Source organism: Eublepharis macularius, chromosome 17 (assembly GCF_028583425.1).
Source record: "Eublepharis macularius isolate TG4126 chromosome 17, MPM_Emac_v1.0, whole genome shotgun sequence".
In the NCBI taxonomy this organism is placed as follows: Eukaryota; Metazoa; Chordata; class Lepidosauria; order Squamata; family Eublepharidae; genus Eublepharis; species Eublepharis macularius.
The window spans coordinates 11,650,859-11,677,255 of record NC_072806.1 but is presented as its reverse complement, the minus strand read 5'-3'; the positions used below and the strand labels follow the sequence as shown (position 1 = coordinate 11,677,255).

The 26,397-nt window shown below is 47.4% G+C and overlaps 3 protein-coding genes across 3 annotated transcripts; all 3 read right to left on the bottom strand.

Annotated features, from left to right (window-relative positions):
* Positions 1–195: 195 nt before the first annotated feature.
* On the bottom strand, positions 196–6,302 carry C1QB (complement C1q B chain). The gene is made up of 3 exons (XM_055001481.1): positions 6,154–6,302; positions 2,314–2,486; positions 196–953 (listed from the first exon to the last, which is right to left on the bottom strand). The coding sequence occupies exons 2-3, from the start codon at positions 2,483–2,485 to the stop codon at positions 379–381; spliced, it is 747 nt and encodes a 248-aa protein (XP_054857456.1). The 5' UTR covers position 2,486; positions 6,154–6,302; the 3' UTR covers positions 196–378.
* Positions 6,303–9,785: 3,483 nt separating this feature from the next.
* On the bottom strand, positions 9,786–12,545 carry C1QC (complement C1q C chain). Its single transcript, XM_055001449.1, has 3 exons — positions 12,422–12,545; positions 10,809–10,996; positions 9,786–10,475 (listed from the first exon to the last, which is right to left on the bottom strand). Exons 2-3 carry the CDS (start codon positions 10,987–10,989, stop codon positions 9,919–9,921), a joined length of 738 nt encoding a protein of 245 aa, XP_054857424.1. The 5' UTR covers positions 10,990–10,996; positions 12,422–12,545; the 3' UTR covers positions 9,786–9,918.
* A 7,184-nt stretch (positions 12,546–19,729) lies between these two features.
* C1QA (complement C1q A chain) lies at positions 19,730–25,755 on the bottom strand. Its single transcript, XM_055001567.1, has 3 exons — positions 25,664–25,755; positions 22,391–22,624; positions 19,730–20,514 (listed from the first exon to the last, which is right to left on the bottom strand). Exons 2-3 carry the CDS (start codon positions 22,551–22,553, stop codon positions 19,946–19,948), a joined length of 732 nt encoding a protein of 243 aa, XP_054857542.1. The 5' UTR covers positions 22,554–22,624; positions 25,664–25,755; the 3' UTR covers positions 19,730–19,945.
* Positions 25,756–26,397: the final 642 nt, after the last annotated feature.

The following is a 26,397-nucleotide window of genomic DNA, read 5'->3' as shown; positions in this document are numbered from 1 at the left end:
GCTCCACCACCCGTCAGAGGCCCAATCCAGGACGAAACTGGCCCAACATGGTCGAGAGTCAGGTGGTCAGGGCCACCTGACATGTGACCTCTTTGGGGAACTGCCGGAACTGCGTTCCTACACGTTCCCCCTCGAAATGAGCCCTGATCAATGTGATCACCCAGAACTGGATACAAATGGGTGAGAAAAGACCAATTTGTTCTTCAAAGCATACATGTATTTATTTTGAACAGGGCGAGAGCGATGGTTGAAAGCATGTGGGGATGAACAGGAGTTGGACCCTGAGTTCTAGAGCTGAGTGGCATCTTCCAGGAGACAAAAGCAGGTCAGCTGCAGAGTCTGGCTAAAAGCCAGCGGCATGCGTGGTCTGGGATTCTCTCAGACATCGGGGAAGAGCAGGAACCCTGAGAAGATACTGTCGGCTCCCTCCGTCCCCCCGATCAGCGAGTTCTTCTCTGTCGGCTCCAGCCAGACAGACTCGCCCACTGCCATGCGGAGTACCACGCCCCCTGTGGTGACTTGGAAAGTGTTGTGAACGTAGTCACAGAACCCGACCACCTTCTCCCCTCGGCTGCCCTGTCCTTTTTTGATATGGATGCAGAGGTTACCCCTGGAAGTGACGTGGTAGGTGAAGTAATAAAGCCCTGGCATCTCACAGGTGAAGCGGCCATAGCGGTTCTCGTAGTGACGGTTGATGTTGATGAGGACGCGGTCAAATCGGACGGGCTGCCCACGCCGGGGCAACATGGAAACCCCCCTGGCTGCTGAGAAGGCCGATTTGAGAGTGGTCTTGTAGTCTCCAGATTCTCCTTTGGGACCACGGGGGCCGGGGGGGCCAGGAGGGCCTTTGGACCCTGCTGGGCCTTTGGGACCAACTTTCCCTGGGTAGCCGTCCTCCCCGGGGTCTCCTTTCTCCCCAACATCTCTGGCATCATCCGACTGTCCAGGAGGACCTAAGAGAGGCAAGAAGGAAGATAGCGAAGAATGGAAAGAGGCGAAGGAAGGGACGGCATGATCGGCATGGGTGGCATGAAGGGTTGGCATGGAGGAGCATCTGCTGAGGTTCACAGCCCCACCAGAAGATCCACACCCAACCACAGACTCTCAGATCATCTGCTCCCAGCGAGAATGGGAGATCTCCCCAGAAGCCCATGTGAGGTCGCAGGATCTTCTGGGGCAATCTCCCATTTCGTGAATGCACGAGGCTGCTTGAAACTGAGTCAGTCCTTTGGTCTACTGAAGTCAATATTGTCTACTCCGAGTGGCAGCAGCTCCCCAGGGTCTCAGATCTTTCATATCACTTCCTATCTGATCTTTATAACAAGATCCTACAGATCGACCTTGGGGAGTTTCTGCATGTAAAGCAGAAGTTCTACCAACTGAGCCATGGCCCCTCCACGAATGTATGTGTACGTCCATGCTTAAAGGGACTACATGCCCAGGATACCTCAAAACTGCAGCCTGCTCTGTTGGTCAGGTCTGGTCTCAGCTGGGCTTCCTTGTCTGGAATTATCACCGAGACAATTGTTTGGACACAGAACTAGAAATGGCAGCTTAAGTAAGAAATAAGAAGAGCCCAGGCCAATCAGACCAATGGTCCATCTTGTCCAGCACTCAGAACATGGTCCTTGCCCATGTCAAAACAGAACCATTCCAAGGAAATATATTAGTGTCAGCATAGTGGACAGGTGGTTGGGCTGCGAATCGGCACTCTGCTAGTTCAAATCCCACTACTGCCCTGACCTCTTCAAGTGGCCTTGAGTAAGCCACTCCTCTCAGCCCCAGCTCCCCAGCCATATTGTGGGAGTAATAATACACTATAAGAGCTGCTGTAGCATTGTGGTTAAGTGGTTGGGCTGTGATTCATCCCTCTGCTGGTTCAAATCCCACTTCTGCCACAATCTCAGCAGGTGGCCTTGGGTGAGGCGCTCCTCTCAGCCCCAGCTCCCCCGCTGGATTGTGGTGATAATAATAACACTAACTTGTTCACCACTTTGGGTGGAGCACTAGTCTGTTTAGAAGAGCGGTATATAAGCACAGTTGTTGTTTTGTGTTATTGGAAGGCTCTGGTTCAAATTTTGCGTCCATCATGGCTGCCTTAGACAACCTATGAGGCTCAAGCTTTCTGCCAAGTATAATTAGCGTGGGGGATTTACTGCCACTTGATCTAGCCATGAACATGAATTTAAAGGGTGTGAAAAGGGGGATTAGACACATTTACAGAGTAGAGGTCCATCAATGGGCATTAGTTACGGTGGCTAAATGTAGACAGCCTCCAAATAACGTTGGTTGGTGCCCCTATTCCCTCCTCACCTCGTGCACCCTTGGGTCCATCTACTCCATCTTGGCCGTTGGAACCTGGGGCTCCTGGCCTGCCAGGGATCCCTGGAATGAGAGCAGGCCCCTGGCAACTGCTGGCACTAGCCAGCCAGGGGGCGGGAAGGCACACCAGCACCAGACAGACAACCTCTTTGGTGCTCAGCATCCTGGAAGGGAAAAGAGAGAGGAGAAGAGAAGGTCACTGGGAAGCAGGAAATACTTGCAGAAGAAGAAAAGGACTCTTTGCCTCCCACAAAAACTGCAATGTGTTGTAGACCCAACCCAAAGAACCTTCTTCAGTCCTCTGTGCTCTGTTCCTCCTCTCCTATCAGAGGGCTTTGCAGCTTGTTAACCAATACCCAGAAAATCTCCCTCCTCCTTCAGCTGTGCCTCAATCCATCTGCATCAGCCGCAGAACTCCCCTTCCTGGTGTGCTTAGTTAGCATCGTCAGTAGATGGAACCATAAACTTTTTCTTTCACCGTCAGCAAAGAGGACCCCCAATCAGGGGTCCCTAAGTTCGCTGAGCTTGTGGAATTTTGAGAAAGGATTGTGGGTGTCACCACAAAATGGTTGCCACAGGAAGTGGGACTATGAATGACGAGTCTTGCTCTCTGGCAATCCCCACCCCCTCAAATACTTGTAGAAGAGAAGTAGGAAGAAATGGTGTGAGTGTAACGTCACTTCCAGCAGAAAACCAGAAGTGATGTCATGATGTCAGGGGCAGCACTGTAGAATTGGACCAAATAGATGGTTTAACCATAGAGTTTTGGCAAATCCTAGAACGTCACTCCAAGTGTCATGATGTCACATCTGCTTTTTTCCACCGGAAGTGATGCTGCGTGCCAGTGCGTTGCCAGTATGCCCATCCATACCCCCAAATCCTCTCAGGGTTGCCAGGCAGTGGCCTGGCATCTTTAGGTGGAACCAGATATAAAATTATAAAATGGCTACCATGAGGACAGATCAATCACAAATTGTAGGGATGGGGGTCTCAGATGCTTCACTAACAAGTTGGGGATCATAGACTTCATCACTATTTTTGCCTTCCATATTATCTGCTGCTTTAAATATGTACTCCTATGTACCACCAGCACTCCATGTTGTCTAATTTTAGTCCTAGAACTGATTATGTTTTGCTCCAGTATTTTTTCTACTCTGTCTTGGATCCTTGCTAGTGCTATGTCTTTTAAACTTGTATCTGTTTACCTTATGGTATTGTATTGAAATGTACTTGATACTGATTGTATTAACCTCATACTGTATAATCTCACTTGAGTCTCAGTGAGAAAGGTGGGATATAAATGATGTAAATAAAACTAATAAATAAAATAAACAAAACATTGGTCAGCTCCGGCATCCTCCTATGATAGAGGCAGGTATTTTTGAATAGAGGCTGTTTCACAGGCACAAAGGCAGGGCTTTTTTTCAGCTGGAACGCGGTGGAACAGAGTTCCGGAACCTCTTGAAAATGGTCACATGGCTGGTGGCCCCGCCCCCTGATCTCCAGACAGAGGGGAGTTGAGATTGCCCTCTGTGCTGCTCAGTGGCACGGAGGGCAATCTAAACTCCCCTCTGTCTAGAGATCAGGGGGCGGGGACACCAGCCATGTGACCATTTTCTCCAAGGGCAACCCACTGAGTTCCACCACCTCTTTCCCCAGAAAAAAGCCCTGCACAAAGGTGATGCCTCTTGGAATCCTGAGGAGACTTGCTGCTCTAGTCAGGTGGAGGAAAGCCAGGAGTGACTCTTTGCTTCGGGGAAGAAGCAAGTGGGCACCAGGAAGTGCGTGGTGGGCACCACAGTGGCACCACATCAGGGATTGCTGCTCTATACTAGAAGTTAGGCATGACAGAGGTTTATAAAATGACACATGGTGTGGAAAAAGTGGAGAGAACTTTTTCTCCTGTTGTAAAACCAAATATCCGATGTCATACAGTGATGAGAGTGTTAGACTAGGATTTGAAGAACTGGCATTTGAATTCCCACTTTGCCATGGACGCTTGCCGGTTGATTTGGGGCTAGCCATTCCTTCTCAGCTTAACAAAACCTACTGCACAGGCTGGTTATGAGGAAGGGGAAGGAATGTCATAGGTCACTTTGGAGAGAAAAGTGTGGAATAAATATCTGAATAAATATAGGGAACTCAGAGACACCCAACCAAGTTGATGGACAGTAGGTCCAGGACAGATAAACAGAGTCACTTTTTCATACCACACATTATCAACTTATGGAACTCACTGCCACATGATCTAGTGGTGGCTGCTAGTTTAAAATGGCTTAAAATAGGGAATTAGATAAAGTGATTGAAGAGAGGTCCCCCAATAGGATCGATGATCTATCAGTGGGAGGTACCCACAAATTTGGAGCAGAACTGGGGAGGGATGCCAATCTTAAGGAAAGGCCTGGAATTCTCCAACTAATCCCCAGACTGCAGCGATCAGGTCCCCTCGAGGAAATAGCAGTTTCAGAGGGCGGGCTTCATGGGATCACTTCACTTCAGAGCTCCCTCCTCAAACTTTGCCCTTTCCAGGCACACCCCTCCCAAATCTCCAGGAATTTCCGAAGCCGGAGTTGGCAACCCTAGCAGTAGGAACACTTGGCTCATATGTTCTTTGCTCAGTGATGGAGGAGAAGGACATCAATGGCTATGAGCAATGATGGCCAAATGGAGCTTCCATGGCCAGGAGTAGTGAAATCTCTCAAAAGCTCTCCCATTGATACTGGCCCCAATGCAACCCCCCCAACTATGGAATGCAATGTGCCTTTTATATTGCATAAGTATCAACAAGGCTACCAGTGCAGGCAGGAAAGTGCTTTAGGGTGGGGGGCACAGCCCTATACAGCAACCCCTTCTCTTATACCTTGATACCTTTTCCCACCAAAAGGCCTTTTGTAAAGGTTAATCGGCTGCCTTAGATACTCCCAGACAGGCACAACACCATCTCTATTGGAGGCTTCAGTACTCTTTTTGGCTGCTGTGGCATTACTGGAACTCTTGACGATGTTAGAGGGAAGATCTTTTGGTTTCTCAAAAGATTAGATTTGCCGGGTCGGGTCAAAGGTCCACCATGCTGTTTCCAGGAAGTCCACTAGCAGGATGTAAAGGCACCAGCTGTCTCCTAGTGCTTGTCTGCCAAGCAACTGGAATTTAGAGATATACTGCCTCTGAGCATGGAGGTTCCATTTGTCCATCACAGCTAATAGCTGTTGATGGACCTATCTTCCCTAAAATTTGCAAAAGTCCTAAGTCAGAGGCTGTCTCCGCATCCTGTAGCAGTGAGTTCCACACATTATCTGTTCCTTGAGTGAAGATTTTTTTAAATCTATCCTATATTCACCCCCCTGACTATTTTGTATCTGATGAAGTGGGCCCTGATCCATGAAAGCTGATGCTGGAATAAAATCTAGTTTATCTTTAAGGTGTTACAACAAGACTCTTGAATTACATTAAGTAATTTACAGTGCAATCCTAAACAGAATTACTCCAGTCGAAACCCATTGGAATCAATGGGCTTAGAATGGAGTAACTCTGCTTAGGATTGCTCTGTTAGTGTTAGAGGAGATGGAGGAAAAGTTTTCTCTCTCTATTTGCATACATTGCTCACAAGATTAAAAATCTCTATTATGTTCCCGTGAGTTATCTTTTTTTCTCTTTCTAAACCCCAAATCCCCAAACTCTTTAGCCTTTTCTCAAAGAAAACAGGCACTAAATCCTTGATTATTCTGCTTTCTGACCCAATGGAGGGCTGGCCTTTGTCTCCAAGGTGCATTGGCTAGTGCCAATTCCGCCTCCACCCCACCTGGTCTAGGAAACAAAAAGATCCTGCCTTACCTCGCAGCCTCCCGAAACACCGCCGAGATCGCAAGTCAAGCTGAACCTCCGGCCCTGACTGAAGAAGCTTCCCTCAACACAAACAGGAAGGGAGACACATATGTGTCCGTACACATTCACACACACCAGGAATCAAACAGTGCCCCCACCTTCGGTGCTGGTTGCAAAAGAGAAATCGGCAGTTCCCTTTTGCCCTGGTTGTCCCCATCTTTTTTGCCCCCATCTTTCCTGCATGCTGCGGCAGCACTTTCACATCTGCAACACGGGGAAGTGGTGAGCCCACTGGAGGATATTTCTGGGGACGCTTTTTGCAGCTTCTGCAACAATTTTGGGGAACCTGGCCTTGTGGTCAAGCATTTTCCTGGCCATGCTGAGCCCCCCCTGGCTTGTGGAATCAGGCCAGGGACGGAAGTTGCAAAGGGTGGCTTCCTGCCAGACCTCAGGTCTGTTCCTGCTCCTTCTTCTCTGGGCAATAATGCTGTGACCTCAGCGGCTCCAAGTCAAAGGCCCTCGTGCCTTTGTCTAGGCTTGCCAACCTCCAGATGGGGCCTGGGGATCGCCTAGGGTTGCCAGGTCCCCTTAACCTCCTAGTGGGAGGATGGATGCACTTATCTTGGCGATCCCCAATGTTTGCAAAGTGAGTGTGCCCTCCTGGCAGGTGCAATGACATCATTGCACCTATGGGGACTGCACCCTCTGTGTGCTGGCCCAAGAGGTTTCTTACCTTCCAGGCCCGTCTCCCAGGGCCTCCCCCCACCTTGCTGGCCAGATGAGAGGCAGCAGGGGGAAGAGGCTAGGTGTGGGGGACCCCACACCTCCACTAGGGAACTAACAGCTGGAGATCTCCCAGAATTATAACTAATCTCCAGACCACATTTCTCCCCTGGAGAAAATGGCTGCTTTGGAGGGTGGGCTTTGTAGCATTATAGCCCTCTGAGGCCCCTCCCCAAACCCCATCCTCCATCCAAAAATCTCTAGGAATTCCCCACCCTGGAGCTGGTAGAACGACCTAGGGTTGCTACTCTGGGGTGAGAAATTCTTGGAGATTTGGGAGGAGTGGAGCTTGGAGAGGGTCGGGTTTGGGGAGGGACCTCAGTGGGATATCATATCATGCCATAAAGTCCACTCTCCAAAGCAGGCATTTTCTCCAGGAGAACCGATCTCAGTTGTCTTGAGATCCATTGAAATTCCGGGAGATCTCCAGCCACCACCTAGAGGCTACTTGAGACCCTGGAGAGCTGCTTCCAGTCTGAGTAGACTGGAATACTGGAAGACAATACTAATCTTGATGGACCGATGGTCAGATTTGGTATAAGTCGGGTTGCCAGGTCCAGGTTGGGAAATTCCTGGAGATTTGGGGGTGGAGCCTGAAGAGGGTGGGGTTTGGGGAGGGGAGGGGCCTCAGAATGGCATAATGCCATAGAGTCCACCACTGGAACTAATCTCTGTCACCTGGAGATCTCTTGTAATTCCAGGAGATCTCCAGTCACCACCTGGAGGCTGGCAACCTTAGGTATATGACAGCTCCATGTGTGAACCAAAATTCCCTTGATGGTTTTGATTTCATGTATATCGATTCATCATTGTGCAGTGTAAATAGTATATCAGAGTATAAACTAATTGGGTGGAGGAGAGTTTAAAGTGAAGCTATACCCAAGTATTTGTAGCAAATGTGAGCAATTGGGGCCTATGTTGGAAATCAAGAGGAGCCTCCACTGTGATTCTCCAAATGTCCAACATGGATTGATACTTAACTAAAGAACGAGGAAGGATAGTGTAGTAATTAAGAGTGTCCGTTTAGGATCTAGAGGACCCCAGATCAAATCTCCAGTCTGCAAGGGGAAAGGGTGGGTGGGCATTTCAACCCAAAGAAACCAGGTGGCCAAAAGATGTTGAAAAGAGGGTGGGGGGAACCCTTAGTATAGGCAGGGGTCATTTCGTAGAAAAAGAGCTGGAGGAACTCATTAGCACAACTCATTAGCATATGCCACGCCTCTTGCCATCACCGGAAGTGTGTCATTAGCATAACTGATTTGCATATGTCACACCCCCTGATATCACCTATCCTGGCTGTTTTGGACCCAATCCTGGCCATTCAGGACCAAAATTGGGCCCAAAATGGCAAAAAGGGGCTGAAAATGGCCAAAAAGAAGCCCTAAATGGTCAGGATTAGGCTGCTGCTGACCAGGAGAGTGCTCCACCACCTGTCAGAGGCCCAATCTGGGGCATTTCGGCCCCATTCCAGGACGAAACAGGCCCAAAATGGCCGAGAGTCAGGTGGGCTGACTCTAAGAACTAAGATTCCCTGTTGGGTGATCAGTTTTACTAGGGTGCAATTAACATTCCTGCATATATTCAGGGCCCAGTGTCCAGCGTTGCAGTTAGACCAGGGAGCTGTAGACATCAGAGAGGCAAAAGAAACAGGATGGAATTCAGTTAGATATTCTTTCTTTTCTTCCCAATGTCGTCTTTTTACCTTTATAACAACAACAACAACATTCAATTTATATACTGTCCTTCAGGATAACTTAACACCCACTCAGAGTGGTTTACAAAGTATGTTGTTATTCCCACAGCAATCACCCTGTGAGGTGGGTGGGGCTGAGAGAGCTCTGAGAGAGCTGTGACGGACCCAAGGTCACCCAGGTGGCTTCAAGCAGAGGAGTGGGGAATCAAACCCGGTTCTCCAGATTAGAGTCCCATTGCTCTTAACCACTACACCAAACTGGCTCTCCCAGGCTTCGTGCTGGCCAATTCGGCCGGTTTAGGGGCCCAAATCTGGCTCTCCAGATTAGAATCCCATCGCTCTTAACCACTACACTGAACTGGTGTAGGAAACACCAGTTGATTCCTACAATTAACTGTAGGAAACTCTTTTTTCCCCCAGAAGCTAAAGCACTCAAGTGCCTGCTCTGCTTATTTCTGCTGTGCCTTAATCACGTTCTGCTACTAATCCCAACAATACAGTTCAGTCGCTGAAGGCAAGTCTCAGTTTCCAGGGCTGGCAAAAGCACAGAGTGCGGTGGGAGAGTGCCCCTACTCACACATCCCCTCTGCTGCCGGCACTCACCCCCTTCCACTGCCAGCTTGTGAGAGCTTTGTCACCTTCTCTCCCAGCTGCATATACTGCCTAGTGTTGCTGGAGAAGGGCATGTGGGTGGCACACAAAGTATCAGCATTCCCTGAGGCTGTGGTGGGGCACTCCTAGCTGCACCCACCACCCAGGGTCATCAGGCAATATGGACAGTTGTGACTGCAGGTGGTGGGAGAGGTTGCATGTGGGCAAAGGAAGGATGCACAGGCAGGGGGGGCACATAGGCAGGCAATGGCAAACCACCTCTGTTAGTCGCTTGCCATGAAAACCCCACCAGGGATTGTCATAAGTCAGCTTTGACTTGAGGACAGTCTCCTCCACTCAAATCCCTATGACCAGCAAATCTCGGATTAGCAGCTGATCGAGGGGAGGGGAGACAAGGGGTGATTTTGGCCTCTGCCCCTATTTGGATGTCTTCTGACCCCTGATGATGGTTGGTCTTATCTTGCAAATTGGGGCAACAGGACTGGCAAAGGTCTATTCCATTTCAGCGGAAAGGGGAGAAATTATAGGTGTTTCAAAGTGAATGCATAACTACTAAAGCAAAAACGATTTTATTGATAGGATTTGTGACAGCTAGAAATCTTTTTGGGAATGAGACAGAGTGCTATGCAAGGATATCAGAGCTCGGAGGGCTGTAGAAAGGGGATGCCCGGTTACCCACTGAGCACCTAGTCTGGGAAGAGCAAGAAGCCAGAGAAGATGCTGTCGGAGCCAGCGATGCCCACCATTCCATTGTAGTCATTGACCGCCAGCCACACCTGGTGCCCAGCCATCATCTGCAGGAGAACGCCGCCAGAGCTGACTTGCTTGGTATTGGCCATGTGGTCACAGAAACTGGCCACCTTCTCCCTGTTCTGGTACATGTTGACGCAGAGGTTGGCGGTCTGGGAGGTGTGGTAGGTGAAGTAGTAGAGGCCGGGGATGCGGCACGTGAACTTTCCGGTGCTGGTGTCATAGTCTCCGTTGATGTTAGTGATGGCTTTGTTGAAGATGACGGGGGTGTTCTTGTCGGGGTACTGGCTTGTTTGGCGCATTACTGTGAAGGCAGAGTGGTGGTTCCGCTTGTAGCTGCCAGTCTCCCCCAGTTCACCCACCATCCCCTTTGGGCCAGGATCTCCTGGAGTACCTGCAGATCCTCTGGGCCCATTTTTCCCAGGGATGCCTGGTGCCCCAGGCTCCCCCGGCTCCCCCGGGGGCCCTCGGCTTCCATGAACAGCTGGTTTGCCTGTGGGGTTCAAGAAAACATTGGTCCAGGTCAGAAAAGAGGTAACACATCTGTAGTCTTCCAAAAATCTCCCCACCTGAAGTTCTCCCCAGATTTTGGGGTTCTGAACTATTTACATCGAAATTAATGCATTTGGAATCTTCCTTTTCTAAAAACAAAATTCTGTATTGTAGACAGGACACTGCACCTGAGTTCGCTTTCAGTTCACTTGTGCATTCCCTCATATGATAGATAAAACCAAGCAGACACAAAACAAATCCTGTTGTGATGGTACATATGGCTATATCATACATGGTAGGGGTGGGGCATAGAGGCTTCCAGGAGATTGGTTACCTGGTTCTCCCTTGGCTCCTTTCTGGCCATCTCGGCCATCCTTCCCTGAAACACCTGGTACACCAGGCAGGCCTGGTATTCCATAGCAGTAGTGTGAGCTCTCAGCTCCTGAGGATGAGCTTGCCAGAAGCAGGAAAAGGACAAATCCCAAGCCGAGGAACATCTTTAGGTTGAAGCCCATTTTTGTCCTGCAAAGTAGGAGAAGAGAAGCACAGTGCATGTACACAAGAGGGGGCATCACCAAGATATTTCAGGGCCAGGCCACACAGTAATAGCTTTCCCAGTGCTACAGAGGCATGGAGAATGCATCTTTTTTCTAAAGCAGCTCCCTCACCATGGTTAGAAAGCAAGATATGAGATGCTTAATTCTCTCTCTTTCTCTTATTTGTCCATCCATCCATCTCTCTCTCTCTCCCTCACTCTCCACCCACCGATCTCTCTCTCTCTCTCTCTCTCTCTCTCTCTCTCTCTCACTCACTCTCCACCTACCCATCCATCCATCCATCCATCCATCCATCCATCCATCCATCCATCCATCCATCCATCCATCCATCCATCCATCCATCTGTCTTTCCATCTGTACACCCAGATAAGAAAAAAAAACCAGCCCTGTACACCCATGGTAAGAAAAAACAGCCCTTGTCAAAATTCCCTCTTCTAAGAAACCATTGAAGGAACACGATCCCTGTACCACCTCTTCCTAGGAGTTTTAGAGAGTGGTCTTAAATGAGTCAACTCAGAATTGTACTTAGGTCAATGGGGCTTACTCATCGGAGAGAGAGACAGGCAGGCAGGCAAGCAGACAGACCTTCCCCCCAGTTGAGAATGTGCACGCGTAAAGCTGGTTCCTGACTGGGGAAAGAACGCACAGTTGTACATGAGCTTGCACTGACTTTCTGATTCAACCGAGGGGCATGTCGGGAGGGCTGATTTACAATCTTATTCCAGCCATCCAGCAGGCCGCTGCTGGGTATAAATGAGTAAGTGAGCAAAATTATTACAAGGAATTTTTATTCGTTTAGCACTTAAGTCCGTTTAAGATACCGTATTTGTTTCAATATTCATAGCCAGTTATTCTCTCCAAATCAGTTTCAACATCATTCTCTCCCCCACCCCATTTTATTCTCACAACGGCCTTGAGAGGTAGGTTAGGCTGAAGTCACCGAGTGAATTTCTGAGCAGGTAGCAATTTGAACCTGTGCCCCCTAGATCCGAGCCCAACCACTACACATCTCAAACTCCAGAAAAGATGCTTTCTAAAAATCCATGCAGAGAGGCATCACCCCTCTTTCAGCTTTTGCATAGTTATCTCACCATTTATTTCCCTCACGTTCACAGCAGCTTTGTAAGGTAAGTGGATATGAGAGAGAGAGCGACTGGTAAAGACCATCTGGTAAGATTTAAGGGTGAGCAAGTACTGAACCTTGTTATCCCCTATTCTAGGCCATCGCTGTACCCACTATACCACCTGGCTCCCCTATTGCCCCAAGAGCAGCCCTTCTGGAACGGAGTCCTGGGTGTCACAATTTCCCCAGTCTTTCCAGCACCTGGGCCTTTTCCAAGATCTCAAGCTTTGATGGACGGGGGTCTTGCCGCAGGCTGGTGTTTCTTACCTCTTGGGATGGCAGCCCGACTCTGGTAGCTTGAAAACAGCTCACACTAGCAAGGAATCTTCAGGCCACGTTGGTGAAGGAGATAAAGCTCCTGCTTGCAATATTCTGATGCTAAATGAGGAAGTTGGTAGCCTCAGAGTGTTGGAAGCTAGCCCCACCCCATCGCCATGCCTGCTGCCTCCAAAGCGCTGATGGGCAAAAGTTCTGTCTATGCATTTTTTATCATCTGGGTCAGAGATATCTATCCGTATGTTCTCTCATTTCACAAATAAAAACATCTCAATTCTCATTCTAAGGATCACTGCCTCAGTGTGCATCTCTTCCCTATCGAGCACACCTTTGAAGGCTGTACTCTAGCTTCAGCATGCGCTCTTTGTGGCTCTGCAATCACCAATCTCGCACCGATTTCAAAACCAGGAGGGGTTTCGTTCCATCGGAGGGATAGATATTAGAGAAGGCATAATTGCCCTACAATCTGTTAGCGATGGTGGTTGAGAACATACCTTTGCATCTGCAGTGCTGTAGAATGGCCGGTTGTGCGCTGCGGGGTGCCTTAGCATTCATGCGCAGATGTGAGAGGAAGCACATTTGCTCCCTGCTATGAGGTTTAACTTTTATGGATTCTGGAGGAGGACCTGAACTCCAAAGAATGACAACTCAAGCAAGTATTGATAAGAAAGTTTTTCTAAAGTTTTCCTAAAGCACAAACACTGGGACCAGGCGGGTACAGAGTTTTCCCAGGAACATATGTCAGAAAACAAAGATGGGTGGATACGTGGGTGGATAAAGAGAGCATTTTCTCTCTCTAGCATAACACTAGAACACAGTGGCACCCAATGAAGTTGATGGGCAATAGGCTGAGGTCTGACAAACGGAAATATTTCTTTACTCAACAAGTAATTAGGTAGGTCAAGGTAGTCCCCTGTGCAAGCACCGAGTCATTAAGGACCCATGGGGGGATGTCGCATCGCGACATTTTCTAGGCAGACTTTTTACGGGGTGGTTTGCCATTGCCTTTCCCAGTCATCTACACTTTACCCCCAGGAAACTGGGTACTCATTTTACCGACCTCAGAAGGATGGAAGGCTGAGTCAACCTTGAGCCGGCTGCCTGAACCCGGCTTCTGCCAGGATCGAACTCAGGTCGTGAGCAGAGCTTGGGCTGCAGTACTGCAGCTTACCACTCTGCGCCACGGAGCTCCTATCAACAAGTAATTAAATTGTGGAATTTTCTGCCAGTGGAGGTACAGGTGGCCATGAGCACAGATGGCTTTAAAAGCAGGTTAGATTCATTGGAGTAGAAGTCCATCAATGACTGCTAGCCATGGTGACCAAAGGGATCTTCTATATTCAGAAACAGTAAACCGCTGAAGCCCAAAGCTAGGAAGCAACATCAGGGAGAAATATCAGGACAACATCAGAGCAACATCAGGGAGGCTATGCCCTGTTTGTGGTCCTTTAGGGCAACTGGTTGACCGCTGCTCTACCTGGAAACCCCTTAAGGACTTTTTGCAGGAAACAGAGAAAAATGAATTGATGGTTTGTGCCTTTGAAGGTTGGGAGGTGGAAAAGAAGATATTTAAAGGGAAAGAAGTACAGAAAGGAGAAGATGTTTAAAGGGAATGGAGAAGGAAAGAAGATATCATATTAACTGTAAGGGTAAATTTAGAGTTAGTGTATACTTACGTACTTTTTCACAGAGAAGATTGATACTTATTCCCAATTTATTTTTGTTCTTTTGTTCGTTTCCTTTCTCCCTTCTAGTAATGTATTTTTCCTTTATTCTCTTTATTATTTTTAATCAGTTGTTCATTAAAAAATTAATACAAAAATAGATAGACCATTGGTTTGATCCAGCAGGGCTCTTGTTATGTTGTTAAGGAGTGTCCCTGGTAAACAGGGAACACCAGCACTGTAGAGTGCCACATTGGTCATCAAGCTCACTGGTAAACTCAGGCCAGACTCTCTCTCTCTCTCTCTCTCTCTCTCTCTCTCTCTCTCTCTCTCTCTCTCTCTCTCAACCTAACCTACCTCACAGGGTTGTTGTGTTGATAAAATAGGGGAAGGGAAAACTTATTATCTACCCTGAGCTACTTGAATTAAGGAAGGGTGAATTAAAAGATACATTGGGTAGATATGTTTACCTGTAGGCAACCCACAGACCAGACCAGAACATAATTTCTCTAGACCTAATACAGACTCTTCTAGTCCCATCCAATTCATATGATGGCATGCAAAGAAAAACTCTTATTTCTGAAATGACATAAACAGATCTCATGGTGCTGAAGTGGTAGCCCTGGCCAGGAATCCCTGACAAGGTTGTTGTGAAGATAAATGTAGGAACGGGAGAACCATTTTAGTGGCAAGATTTAGGTTCATTTTTTTCCATCTAAGAAGTCTAGGAATTTTATTCTGGAAGTTTCTGTTCTGAGCATTTCCTCTGACAAATTGGGATTTGCCTCCCTTACTTGCTGTATGGTAATTCTTAGCTGTTATTTCGACGATGTTTGGAGGTGTTTTCTTAGTTTTATTTCTGGTGGCTGTTTTCTCTCTCTTAAGTGGTGATTATAAGCCACCTTGGATATATAATACACAGAGGTGAGGGACAGATATTTGAAATAAATAAGCACCTACGGCTGTGCGCTGCTCGGAGGGAAGGCAGAATAAACATGCGAGAGGTAAATTGGGTTATCTCTTGATAGACAGCAATCCAATCTGGTGGAGGAAGCAGGATGAAGGCTTTGTGGGATGAGAAAAAAGGTCTGCTTGAGATTATCCCAGTTTTCATCTGTGAAAGCCCACAGGTTCAACTCCCTGTTGACCACTTTGCGCCAGTCATAGTCTCTCAGCCTAATCTACCTTGCAGGGTTGTTGTAAAGATAAAATGAAGGAACAGCAAACTAGTATGCTGCTGACTTCAAGGTCCTTGGAGGAAGGGCAGGACTTTAAAAAATGTGATAAATAAATAAAGAGCAGAGGATAAGAATATACTCCGCTTCCAGCTTTAAATGGCCTTCTCTCAGCCAATGACTTTACACGAAACAGAGCTACAGGTTGGATGGCAAATGCGCTGGCTACAAGGGTGAATCATTGCTCACGCTGCTCAGGAGATATGTAAGGGACGTTTCCCAATCTCATGACAGCTTTGGTTCGATTCAAAGTTTCTGCTTTCTTTTGTGGTTTCTCCACACCGGGGATAAATCTGCAGCCATCCCTTTTTTCCTGACCGGATTCATAGAATTTGATAGAAATATCACTGTAAAAAGCAACAGTGTAAAAAAGGTGTCAGAGAAACAAACCAAAATGGGGAACTGGCCAAAGAAAACGAGGCAGGTTGAAAATGGCCTTCCCAGCCGTGAAAGAAAATTAAAAGAAAAGGGGGGAAAGTGAATATTGGTATGGGGGCTAGTACATTACTTGCTGGTACCCCGTTGTGCCTGATGTAACTTTCTCTGTCATTCTGAAACATTCCCTGTGGTCCAAATCTTGGCGATTTTGCAAATAAATATTTGTCCAATTCAGCATCTCTCGTTCTCACCCCCCCCCTCCAGTTCTGCATAATTTTTTATTGACAAGTGCAATTTATGCTGAGTGCTACATTTCAGCATTTCCTTCAGGCAGAAGTCGGCTTCTGCCCCCACCCCACCCCAGCACCAAATGAAGAACTCATTTGGCAATGAGGTAAAGGAAACTTTGAGCCAAGAAATAGACCACTGCGGTCAAGCTCGAGTGGTGTGGCGAAAGCACAAGGCACGGAAAAGAAGTGAGGACTGTTTCCCTCATTCCGTTCCTTTGTTTTTCTGGAATTGCCTTGCTCTGTGCTAGCAACACCCACGCATTGGGCGTGGAAGGTCCCAGGTTCCTTCCATCACACCTCCAGGTAGAAGGTTTGGGGAGGGACCTTGCTGTGCCCCTACTCAGCCGCTGCCAGTAGTAGTAAGCAGTAAGTAGTAGTTAGAGCCAAGCTACAAGTGATGCCTGACACAGGTTGGACACTTGTCAGCTTCCCTCAAGTTCTGATGGGAAATGTAGGTGTCCTGGTCTTGCAGCTTGGCTCTCCATTTAATTGAAGTTTACAGAGCAGCAGTCTATAGGAGGGAGAACGTGGTCAGGAGGGGAGTGCAGGTGTCGGGCTCTCGCCAGGCGCCCCCCTTCCCCTCTGCTGTGTGTGTTGTGGGGTGGTGGTGGTTCTGTAAACTTCAATTAAATGGAGAGCCAAGCTGTAAGACCAGGACGCCTACATTTCCCATCAAAACTTGAGGTAAGCTGACAAGTGTCTAACCTGCGTCAGGCGTCACTTGTAGCTTGGCTCTGAATTTCCTGCATTTGTTTGTAAGGACTCACTTCCTAGAACCAAATCAATGCAGTGCGTAGAGTCTCAGACTAGAACTTCAGAAATCCAAGTTCAAATCTATGCTCAGCCTTGACATTCACTATGCAACCTCCAGTCAGTTACTCAATCTCTTCACCTAAGCTCCCTCACTGGGTTGTTGGGAAGATAAACTAAAGGAGAGAAAAGACTGTGCTTGCTTTCCTGGGCTCCTGGGAGAAAGGGGAGGATAAAAATGTGATAGATATCCAGGTTGGGTCCAGGGGGATTCCTGGTTCACCCCGCTCACTCTTTTCCAAACCTTCCCAACCACCCAGTCTTTTAATCTGTGATCTTTCTTTATGAATCTTGTGAATATGCAGCACGTATTTCTGATAGAGCTAATGCAAAGATTTTTAAGCTGCAGCTAACAGCACATGCCCTTTGTTGTATGGAACTCCTCGAAAGGCTTGTGTGATGCCCCTTTCCTCTTTCTTTCAAATCCCTCTTTCCCCAGGAGACTTTTGGCTTTTCGCGTTAATCCTCCCTTCCCAACTGTTAGAAGAGGAAAACTTAAGGCTGTACCTTTCCTCAAGTTTCAGAGGGGGACAAACCAGAAAGTTAGAAAGGTAGAGAGATCAGAGCAACTGTTTACTCCTCGACTGCCCTGAACTATCCTTTGATGTGTAGATTGTTAATCTCAGGACTTCATCCTCATGACATCCTTCTCTTTCTCTCCTTGTCATACTTCGACCTCTTCTCTCTCTCCATCTTCCACCATGGATGCAGGACTTGTCCGATAGGTAGAGATCTATCTCTCCGCTTTCCTATCAGAGTATGGAGTTCCTATAATAAAGAATTCTTATTTCTTTTCTAAACCTAAGCTAAGTGTAAGTTTGTTGTCTTCTCTCTCACACTCACACCAGCCAGCACGTTCCAAAATATCCATCACGTTTTTTCTCTGCAATTGATGCTACTCTGCTAGTTTATGGGGGCCCAGCTATTTTTTAATAGCAACTTTAACTAAATCTCAGTAGTATTTCAGTACAGCTACACACAGTCATCCGCCCCAGTCTCTCTAAAGCTGTCAACTGGACAGAAAAAAATATCCTACCCCTTTAATACTAGCTTAATAAGTGGAAATGGGTGGTAATGGCTTTTCAAGGCACAGAGCTAAAACCACAATAATTACTTGCAGCTGAAATGGATGTTTAAAGGACAGAGAGAGCAGCTTAAAAGTAAGCAACCCAAAGTCTTATTCTCCTTTCTAGTCCTTCTCTTACTGGTAAGCTTTTCGTAGGCAGGCATCTTATTGTTTTTGTACATGTAACTCTGTAAAGGGCTACTTTCACTAAGGGCGCATTGTTATTTTTAGTAATAGTATTTTTTTTTGTTGCTATGCATGGTGCATTATTAGTTACTATTAATACTTATTAGCAGTATTAATATAATAATAGGATGGTTGAAGTTTGGATTTGTGTCCAGTTCTTGGTGTGCAAAGTGTATTCCTGCAAAGTGTGTTCATTGCTAAACTCCCATAACACACACACACACACAACACACAAACAAATGGGTCCTTTTGTTCCTAGCTCCTCTCAAAGGGGAAACATATCCATTTTGCTTTCCCTGCCCGGCCCAGCTGGGACCTAGTTTGACCCTGGGGACATTAGATTTATCCCTGAACCTCATTCCAACACGAGGCTTCGTGTTGAGATAGAAAGTCATGCCTCTTTTCATGTGCTGAATTGTCCTTATCTTTTACAGTAAGATGCACAGTCATTGGGGAGAGTCCCTGTAAATAACTGAGAAGGGGCAGCCTTCTTTGGAGATGGAGCATGGTTCAGAGGTAAGAACATCTGCCTGGCAAGCAGAAGTTCCCAGGTTCAATCCCTAGCATCTTCCATTGAGAGGACCTGTCAGGAGGTGACGCAAAAGACCTCGACCCAAGACCCCGGAGAGCTGCTGTCAGGGTGAGTGGACAATATTGACCTCAAAGGACCAAAAGTCAGTATAAAACAGGATCATGTGTTCAAGTGGAAAGAGGGACACATTTGGATCACCTGTGTTTTCATCCCCAAACCAAAGTCAGCCCCTCTCCTTTTCACATTGGTTCTTCTCTGCCTGTTGCACTTTGTATTCTGCAACTCTTGAGTTGTGTTAAAAGACAAGAAGGATATTCTGCAACTGATGGAGCTGTTCTTGGGGTTACAATCATGACACTGAAAACTGATTACTCCTCCTTTCCCTATGTGTCATTCACTATTCAAAATGCACCTTCCATGCTTGTGAAACAGCAGGCAGTGTGCTAGGGTTGCCAGCTCCATGTTGGGAAATTCCTGGAGATCTGGGGGGTGAAACCTGGAGAAAGTGGGGTTTAGGGAGGGAAAAGACCTTGGCATGATATAATTCCATAAAGTCCACCCCCCAAGTAGCCATTTTCTCCAGGTGAACTGATCTCTGTGGCCTGCAGACCAGGGCCGTTTCCACACACATTAAATAATCCACTTTCAATATGCTTTAGTGCACATTTGTAACAGATTTTCCATGTGTGGAACAAAAAATCCACTTCTAAAGGATAACTAAAGTGCATTGAAAGTGCATTATTCAATGTGTGTGGAAACGGCCCAGTTGTAATTCCGGGAGATCTCCAGCCACTACCTGGAGGCTGGCAACCCTACAGTGTGCCCAGTATGGCATCTTGATGTTCATGCCTCTACTTGGAGAAACAGACAGCTAACAGAACAGTTATTCCATCTATAACCGGCCACCCTGCCCACGGGTTTGTTTAGGCTGAATGGGTAGTGCAATATATGAGCAGCTGTCTTACACATTGCATTGCTAATTACTGATTTTATATTTATGCTGCCAAGTTTTATTATTGTATATTTTACACTGCTCTGAGCCCACTTGTGGGGAGATTGGAATACAAATTTAATTAAATAAGTAAAATAAATAAATCCTTATACCTGTTTCCTCAAGACACAATGAGTCAATGCCGGCCAAGTTTCTCATTCTGGGGGAATTTTATTTAGTGCTCACTGAAAGCTACAAAAAGGGCAGAAACGGCATAGACAGGGTGGCCTAGAAAGAATACATGCGCGCTTATGCGCTTTCGTGTGAGAAACGGACCCTTTGAGCTGTAGCCTGGCTAGAAGAGGGAGCTGCTCAGAGGATGTCAGAGGCTGTCAGGCGGGGACTTGTCCACTTGGCTCCTCCTCAGCCCAACAACGGGAAAAGCAGGAAGCCACTGAACACGCTGTCTGCATCAGTGCCGTCGTAAACCTTGTTCCCAGCTACCGGGTCACCCTGCAGAAAGACAGCGTCTCCCCTGGCCAGTTTCAGGACGCTGCCTCCTGAGTTGACCTGCATGAGGCCGTCGCGGTTGTCGTCACAGAACGTGGCCACTTTGGTGTCTCGGTGCACCAGGCTGAGGCACAGGTTGCCACTGGAAACCACCTGGAAGGTGAAGTAATAGTAGCCGGGGTCCTTGCAGGTGAACACGCCCCGCTGCCCGCTGTAGCAGTTGTCCTGGTTGGTGATGATATTGTCAAAGACCACGACATTGCCATTAGGTTCTGGAGTCTTCCGAGAGGCTGAGAACGCCGCTCTGGCCTCGTGCATAACGTTGCCAACTTGGCCTTTCTGCCCTCGGTCCCCTTCTTCCCCGGGGGGTCCTTCAGGCCCGTCGGGGCCTCTGTAACCTTGGTTCCCTGGAATGCCTGGCACACCAGGCTCTCCTGGATCCCCTTTGGGCCCCCGTGCCCCTATGCTTCTTCCAGATGGCCCTCAAAGGAAAACAAAGAAAAGCGTGCATGTTAGCGTTCTGCCACTCACACAGTTCGGGCGTTGGCATCGGGGCCAAGTATTGATTCTGTGAACCTGGGAAGATCATGAGGGAGAGGGCAGGAAGGGTTACATCAGTGCTTAGTTCTTGCGACCCCTTCTTACATGTTCAGGGTAAGGCTAATCACAACCTTGGCGTCAGGTAGCGATTTCTTCCAGGCCGGTGTACCTGGGGATCCTAATGGTATTTTGCTATCTTCTGGGCATGAAGTAATGGTCACCGGGTGTGTTTGGGGGGTGGGTGGGAAATAACTTTGAATTTCCTGCATTGTGCTAGGGGCTGGACTAGATGACCCTAGAGGTCCCTTCCAACCCTATGATTCTATTATTCCATTGCTTCTCTGGGTCCCATGCAAACACATGATCCTGAGCCATCCATCCAATCCCCCAAATCACAGAAGAAAACTGTCCGTGAATGTCATAAGCCCCATACTAGTAATGGAATTGCAGCCGAGGCCGTGCCAGACTTCGATACCAGAGCCTCAATAAGGTGTTCCCGATATGCCCCCTACGTCGGCTGGTTCCTGTTGAGCATTGCTAGGCTTTGCTTTTCTCTCCCCTCTGGGATGAATCTTGAGCGACATTTTAGGCGTGGGGTGTGGGGTGTGGGCAGGGAGAATCAGCGGAGGCCTGGGCCATTCCTTCCTTGATTGGTGACTTTATTTTCAATAGGCCAGTAAGTCTCTAGTTCACCTGCTTTTGGAGTTAGATGGAAAAGAAACCCATGTAGGCAGCTTCTGTCTCCCTTTGCTCCCCTGGAAACCTTCTAGGGTTATGGATGAGAAGGCACAGAGGTAACTGAGAAGCGCTAGGCTCCTATTTTTAAATTTGGCCAAATGAGACTTCATTTTCTCAACAGGAAAAACAAATGACTTAAGACGTACCGGCAGGCTGCATTTAGACTCGGAGTCTTTTGCATTGATTTTTCTCTTCATTGTCCCTTACCAAATGCCAGCAAAGATGATTTGCAGTGGCCCCCCGTGCACACCATCTACTCTTTCTTGCACACATACGATTCATCCCTGCTCCTTTTAACACCTTGTATATACTGGTGAGATAGAAACTGATGTACATATGAGGCTGCCGTGTACTCAATCAGACCTTCGGTCCATCAAAATCCGTATTGTTTTCTTGGACTGGCAGCGGCTCTCCAGGATCTCAGGTGGAGGTCTTTCACATCACCTGCTGCCTGGTCCTTTTAATTGAACCTGAGACCTTCTGCACGCCAGTCTGAGTTTTATTATAGGCATGTTTTGTTTTCCTGACCTAGATAGCCCACGTGAGCCAGATCTTGTCAGATCTCAGAAGCTAAGCAGGGTCAGCCTTGGTTAGTAATTGGATGGGAGACCTCCAACAAAGACCAGGCAGGCAATGGCAAACCACGTCTATTAGTCTCTTGCCATAAAAGCCCTGCCAGGGGTCACCATTAGTCAGCTAGGACTTGAGGGCAGGATTTCATTTTTGTTTTGTTTGCTCAATGGTATTTTATTGTTCTAGTCATGAACTTTCTCTAGCTGGTTCTAGTGGGGGGCATACAAATTCTTTAAATAAATATAAATAGGTTTTTAAAAAGCGAGCCTGGTTAGTGTTGGTGTGGCTGAAAGAAAGGCAAAATAACGGAGCTAAGCTGTCCCTGGTGAGTCTTGCACAGACTGAGAGAAGAAAAAGAGAAGTCCCCCCCACAAGCATAGAGATGCTGATGTCAGGGGAATTGCTTTGCCAGAGCAGTTAAAGGCACAGACTTTCCTTCCACTGAAAGGCAGAGGTCCTAAAATGTGGAGACGTCAGTCAATCAGGAACCATCAAATGTAGCCTTACCTGGTTCTCCAATGTCACCTTTCTGTCCTGGTCGCCCGTTTAAGCCTGGAGTCCCTGGGTGTCCATCTATGCCATTGGGAGCACTGCAAGAGTTTTCCTGAGGTGCGGCCATGGCTAGAATCAGAACCAATGTGCATGCTGCCAGCCAGAAATGGCTTGCCATTCTGCCTCTGTAGATGTTTGCACACAGCAATGTGGAAGTCTCACTCCAAGCCGCAGTAAATCACTGAAGACCTGCACAGGGTGGGTAGGAATATTTCAGGTGTTAAAAATGGTGCTGGGATCCATACAGAGGGGGGAGATTAAGATTTTTGGCCCTTGGGCAACTTTGTGAGTTCAACCCTTTTTCTAATTCGGAAGGATAAATTGTAAGGCAACTGGCAGTGTGGCTGAGGAAAGGACTCTTTGATATTGATGAAGAGAGCTGTGGCTCTCAAAAGCTTATGCTGCAATAAAGTTGGTTAGTCTTAAAGGTGCTACAGGACTCTTTACTAACACAGCTAACTACAGACTAACACAGATGGAGATGTTCCGCCAGGTGTATGGTTGAGGCCATCAGGGTTTCCACCAAATGAGCCTCTCTTCCGGTCCCCTCTATGTCTGTAGGAGGTATTGACCATCGACCCCCTATATATGAGCAACCACACATGGTTAAGCCGCACCTCCACCTCCATCAGATGTTATATGGTTTTTATATGGTGAGCAGTTGTTTTATTAGAAAGTTGTGTTAATTGATTGTGATTTTATCTTGTATATTTTATCTTCTGTTGTGACCCACCCTGAGGCCGCTTGCAGGGAGGGCGGGATATAAATAACATAAATAATAATAACAATGTGGAAGTCTCACTCCAAGCCGCAGTAAAAATAAAAAATAATAACTCCTATTGATTGTAATAATCTCACACTATGTAATCTGCCTTGAGTCTCACTGAGACAAGTGGACTATAGACAACGACTATGAGAGCCAGCTAAGTGTAGTGATTGGAGTGTCCAACTAGGATCTGGAAGACCCGAGTTCAAATCCCGGGGAGGGCGGGATATAAAAATAATAAATAATAATAAAAAATAATAACTCCTATTGATTGTAATAACCTCACAATATGTAATCTGCCTTGAGTCTCACTGAGAAAAGTGGACTATAGACAATGACAATGACTATGAGAGCCAGCTAAGTGTAGTGATTGGAGTATCCAACTAGGATCTGGGAGACCCGAGTTCAAATCCCCACTCTGCCAAAGAAGCTTGGTGAGTGACCTTGGGTTAGAACACAGTCTCTGCACGACCTTCCTTCCAGCATGGTTGTGAAGAGAAACGGAGAAGAATGATGAAGGTTGCTTTGGGAGCTGCCTTGTGGAGACAAGCACATAAATGAAATCAATAAATAATATGGACACATGGAGCTGCCTTATATTGAATCAGGCCATCGATTTATCAAGGCCAGTCTTGTCTACTCAGACTGACAGCTGCTCTCCAGGGTCTCAGGTGGAGACCTTTCGCATCGTCTACACCTGGGCCTTTTAACTGGAGATGCTGGAGGTCGAAGCTCCAGCACTGAGGACATGTGCAGATTGGGATTGCTGGAAAGGGTGGACCACCTGACCAACACAGGCAAAGACAGTACACTGTGCTAGTTTCAAAGAGCAGGAACCATGTTTTCCACAAAACAAATCCAGGCTCTCCAAGCAGTGCTTGCAAATGAGGCAGCTTAGTGGAAGAGCACCTGGATAGCATGCATACAGATCCAGAGGAGTTCTGGACCAGTTTCTTCTTACCCTCCATGCATCTGAAGAAGAGAACTGTGATTCTCGAAAGCTTATGCTACAGTAAAGTTGGTTAGTCTTAAAAGTGCTACTGGACTCTTTTCTATTTCTGGATAGCATGCAGAAGATGATAGGTTCAATACCCACTTTTCCCATGGGAAAAAAAAAATCTCCTGCAGAGGATGTTGGGGGGAGATCTTTCTCTGACGCCTGGAAAGGAACTACTGAGTCAATGATATTGGGTTAGGCAGATGAATGGTCTAGAATGTTTGTATATTTCCATCAGAAAGGGCCCAGACCCTTTGCAGAGTTATATTCCACTTTTCTCCTTGATGGGGACCCAAAGCAGCTTACAACAATGTTCTCCTCCCCTCCATTTTATCCTCACAACAACCCTCCGAGGTAGGTTTGGCTGAGAGTGTGTCTGTCCCAAGGTCACCCAGCAAGCTTCCGTGGCAGAGCGGGGATTTGAGCCTGGGACTCCCAGATTCTACTTTGATGCTCTAACCACTATACCTTGCAGGCTTAATCTAGTTGGACCGTCTTGGAAGCAAGACCCTGGAATGCTGTCGACAGTAAGAGTATGGAATAATCTGACATTGCCTAAAGAAACTTCAAGTTCATTCTTTGGAAGGGCTCTGGCACAGCACAGTATCCCAGGAATCAATCTCGAATTCCCCCAGTTAAAGTCTCTCAGGCAGCAGATGATGGGAAAGATATTTCTTTGCCTGGGGCCCCAAAGAGCAGCTGCCAGTCTAGATCTCCCTGAACTTGATGGAGGAGTGCTCTATGCACTATGCACAAGAGAACAACGGAGTAGAAGGGGAGACTGGTGGGGTGTTAGGCACAGGAGAAATGCAACAGGACTGTGACAAAGCACTCCAGCATAAACATACATGCTGTTTGATCCATATATGTGTCGAAAGCTCACACACACTCCAAATTGGCCTGGCAATATATGGAATGGTTACTCTAAGCCAGCTGTATCAGTGAAGTGAAGGGTGGGTCCCTCTACACGAGACATCTGCCATGCGAAGAACACGTGTTGGGAGATGCAATGTTAGTCAGGAAAGGTAGTTTAAAGAGACAGAGCTGGTGGCAGGGCAAAGGCTTTGCTAGACACTGGAGCTGTGTGAAGGGGGTGTGAAATGCCAGAAGGGAAACTTCAGCCCATTAGAACCTCTCCAGGTCCAAGCTTGGCTCTGGAAGGCAGCTCCAGCCTATTTCCATTCCTCGCTGCCCTCTGGTTGCGATCCCACACGGTTTTAGATGAGAGAGGAGAAATTGACAGAGACTTCTGGGAGGCGAAGATGAAATTTACAAACCCTCTGAGGAGCAATCGCTGCCGGCACTGTCTTTTAAAACTACACTTCCCGGCTAACATTGCATCTCCCTACACTTGACGAACGTGTGCTGAGATGTCTCATGCAGAGAGACTCTCAATTACTGAGCTTAACAGGATTGGAATGAAAGAACAGAACAGTCCAAAAGCTGACCAGAAATAACCACTTACCTCCTGGTCAAGAGTTCTCCGCTGGATTCCTCTGGAGAAGTGCCCCACTTCAGCCCTTCGCTGTAAGGAAGAAGGATGGGTGGATGGGCTTGGATGAGTCACCAAAACTGAAGTTTCCCTTCCTTTATTTCTGCTTCCGATTGTTTCCCTTTCTCACCCCAGCCTCCACCGCATGAGCTCAGAAGAATCGCAGTGGTTACAGCGCTTTTCTTTCTGCCCGGCTAATTTGCTACTGAACACGTAAAGCTGCCGTGCACTGAATCAAACCTTTGGTTCATCTAGGTCAATATTGTCTGCTCAGACTGGCAGCAGCTCTGTAGGGTCTCAGGCAGAAGTCTTTTGCATCACCGACTGCCACATTCTTTAACTGGAGGTGCCGGAGATTGAACCCGGGACTTTGTGCATGCCAAGCAGGGGTTCTTTCACTGAGCCACGGCCCTCTACTGGATAGCCAGATGGGCTTTCAAAGGGGGTTAGACAGATTCATGGAGGAGAAAAGTCTGCCCATGGCTATTAGTTTAGCATTCTTGGTTAAATGGAACCTCCATGTACAGAGGCAGTTCTGGAGGCCTCAATACAAAAAGGATGTGGACAAAATCGAGAGGGTGCAGAAGAGAGAGATAAGAATGATCAGGGGTCTGGAGACTGAGCCCTATGAGGAAAGGAGGGCCTTGGGAATGTTTAGTTTGGTGAACAGGAGATTGAGGGGGGACATGATTGCTCTCTTTAAATAT

Excerpts from the sequence above, each read along its gene's own strand:
- C1QB (XM_055001481.1), bottom strand. The coding sequence starts at position 2,485 with ATGCTGAGCACCAAAGAGGTTGTCTGTCTGGTGCTGGTGTGCCTTCCC. Across the intron at positions 954-2,313 it reads TGGACCCAAGGGTGCACGAG|GTCCTCCTGGACAGTCGGAT; the intron begins GTGAGGAGGGAA and ends TGCCTCTCTTAG.
- C1QC (XM_055001449.1), bottom strand. The coding sequence starts at position 10,989 with ATGGGCTTCAACCTAAAGATGTTCCTCGGCTTGGGATTTGTCCTTTTC. Across the intron at positions 10,476-10,808 it reads AGGAGCCAAGGGAGAACCAG|GCAAACCAGCTGTTCATGGA; the intron begins GTAACCAATCTC and ends TGAACCCCACAG.
- C1QA (XM_055001567.1), bottom strand. The coding sequence starts at position 22,553 with ATGGCAAGCCATTTCTGGCTGGCAGCATGCACATTGGTTCTGATTCTA. Across the intron at positions 20,515-22,390 it reads AGGTGACATTGGAGAACCAG|GGCCATCTGGAAGAAGCATA; the intron begins GTAAGGCTACAT and ends TTTTCCTTTGAG.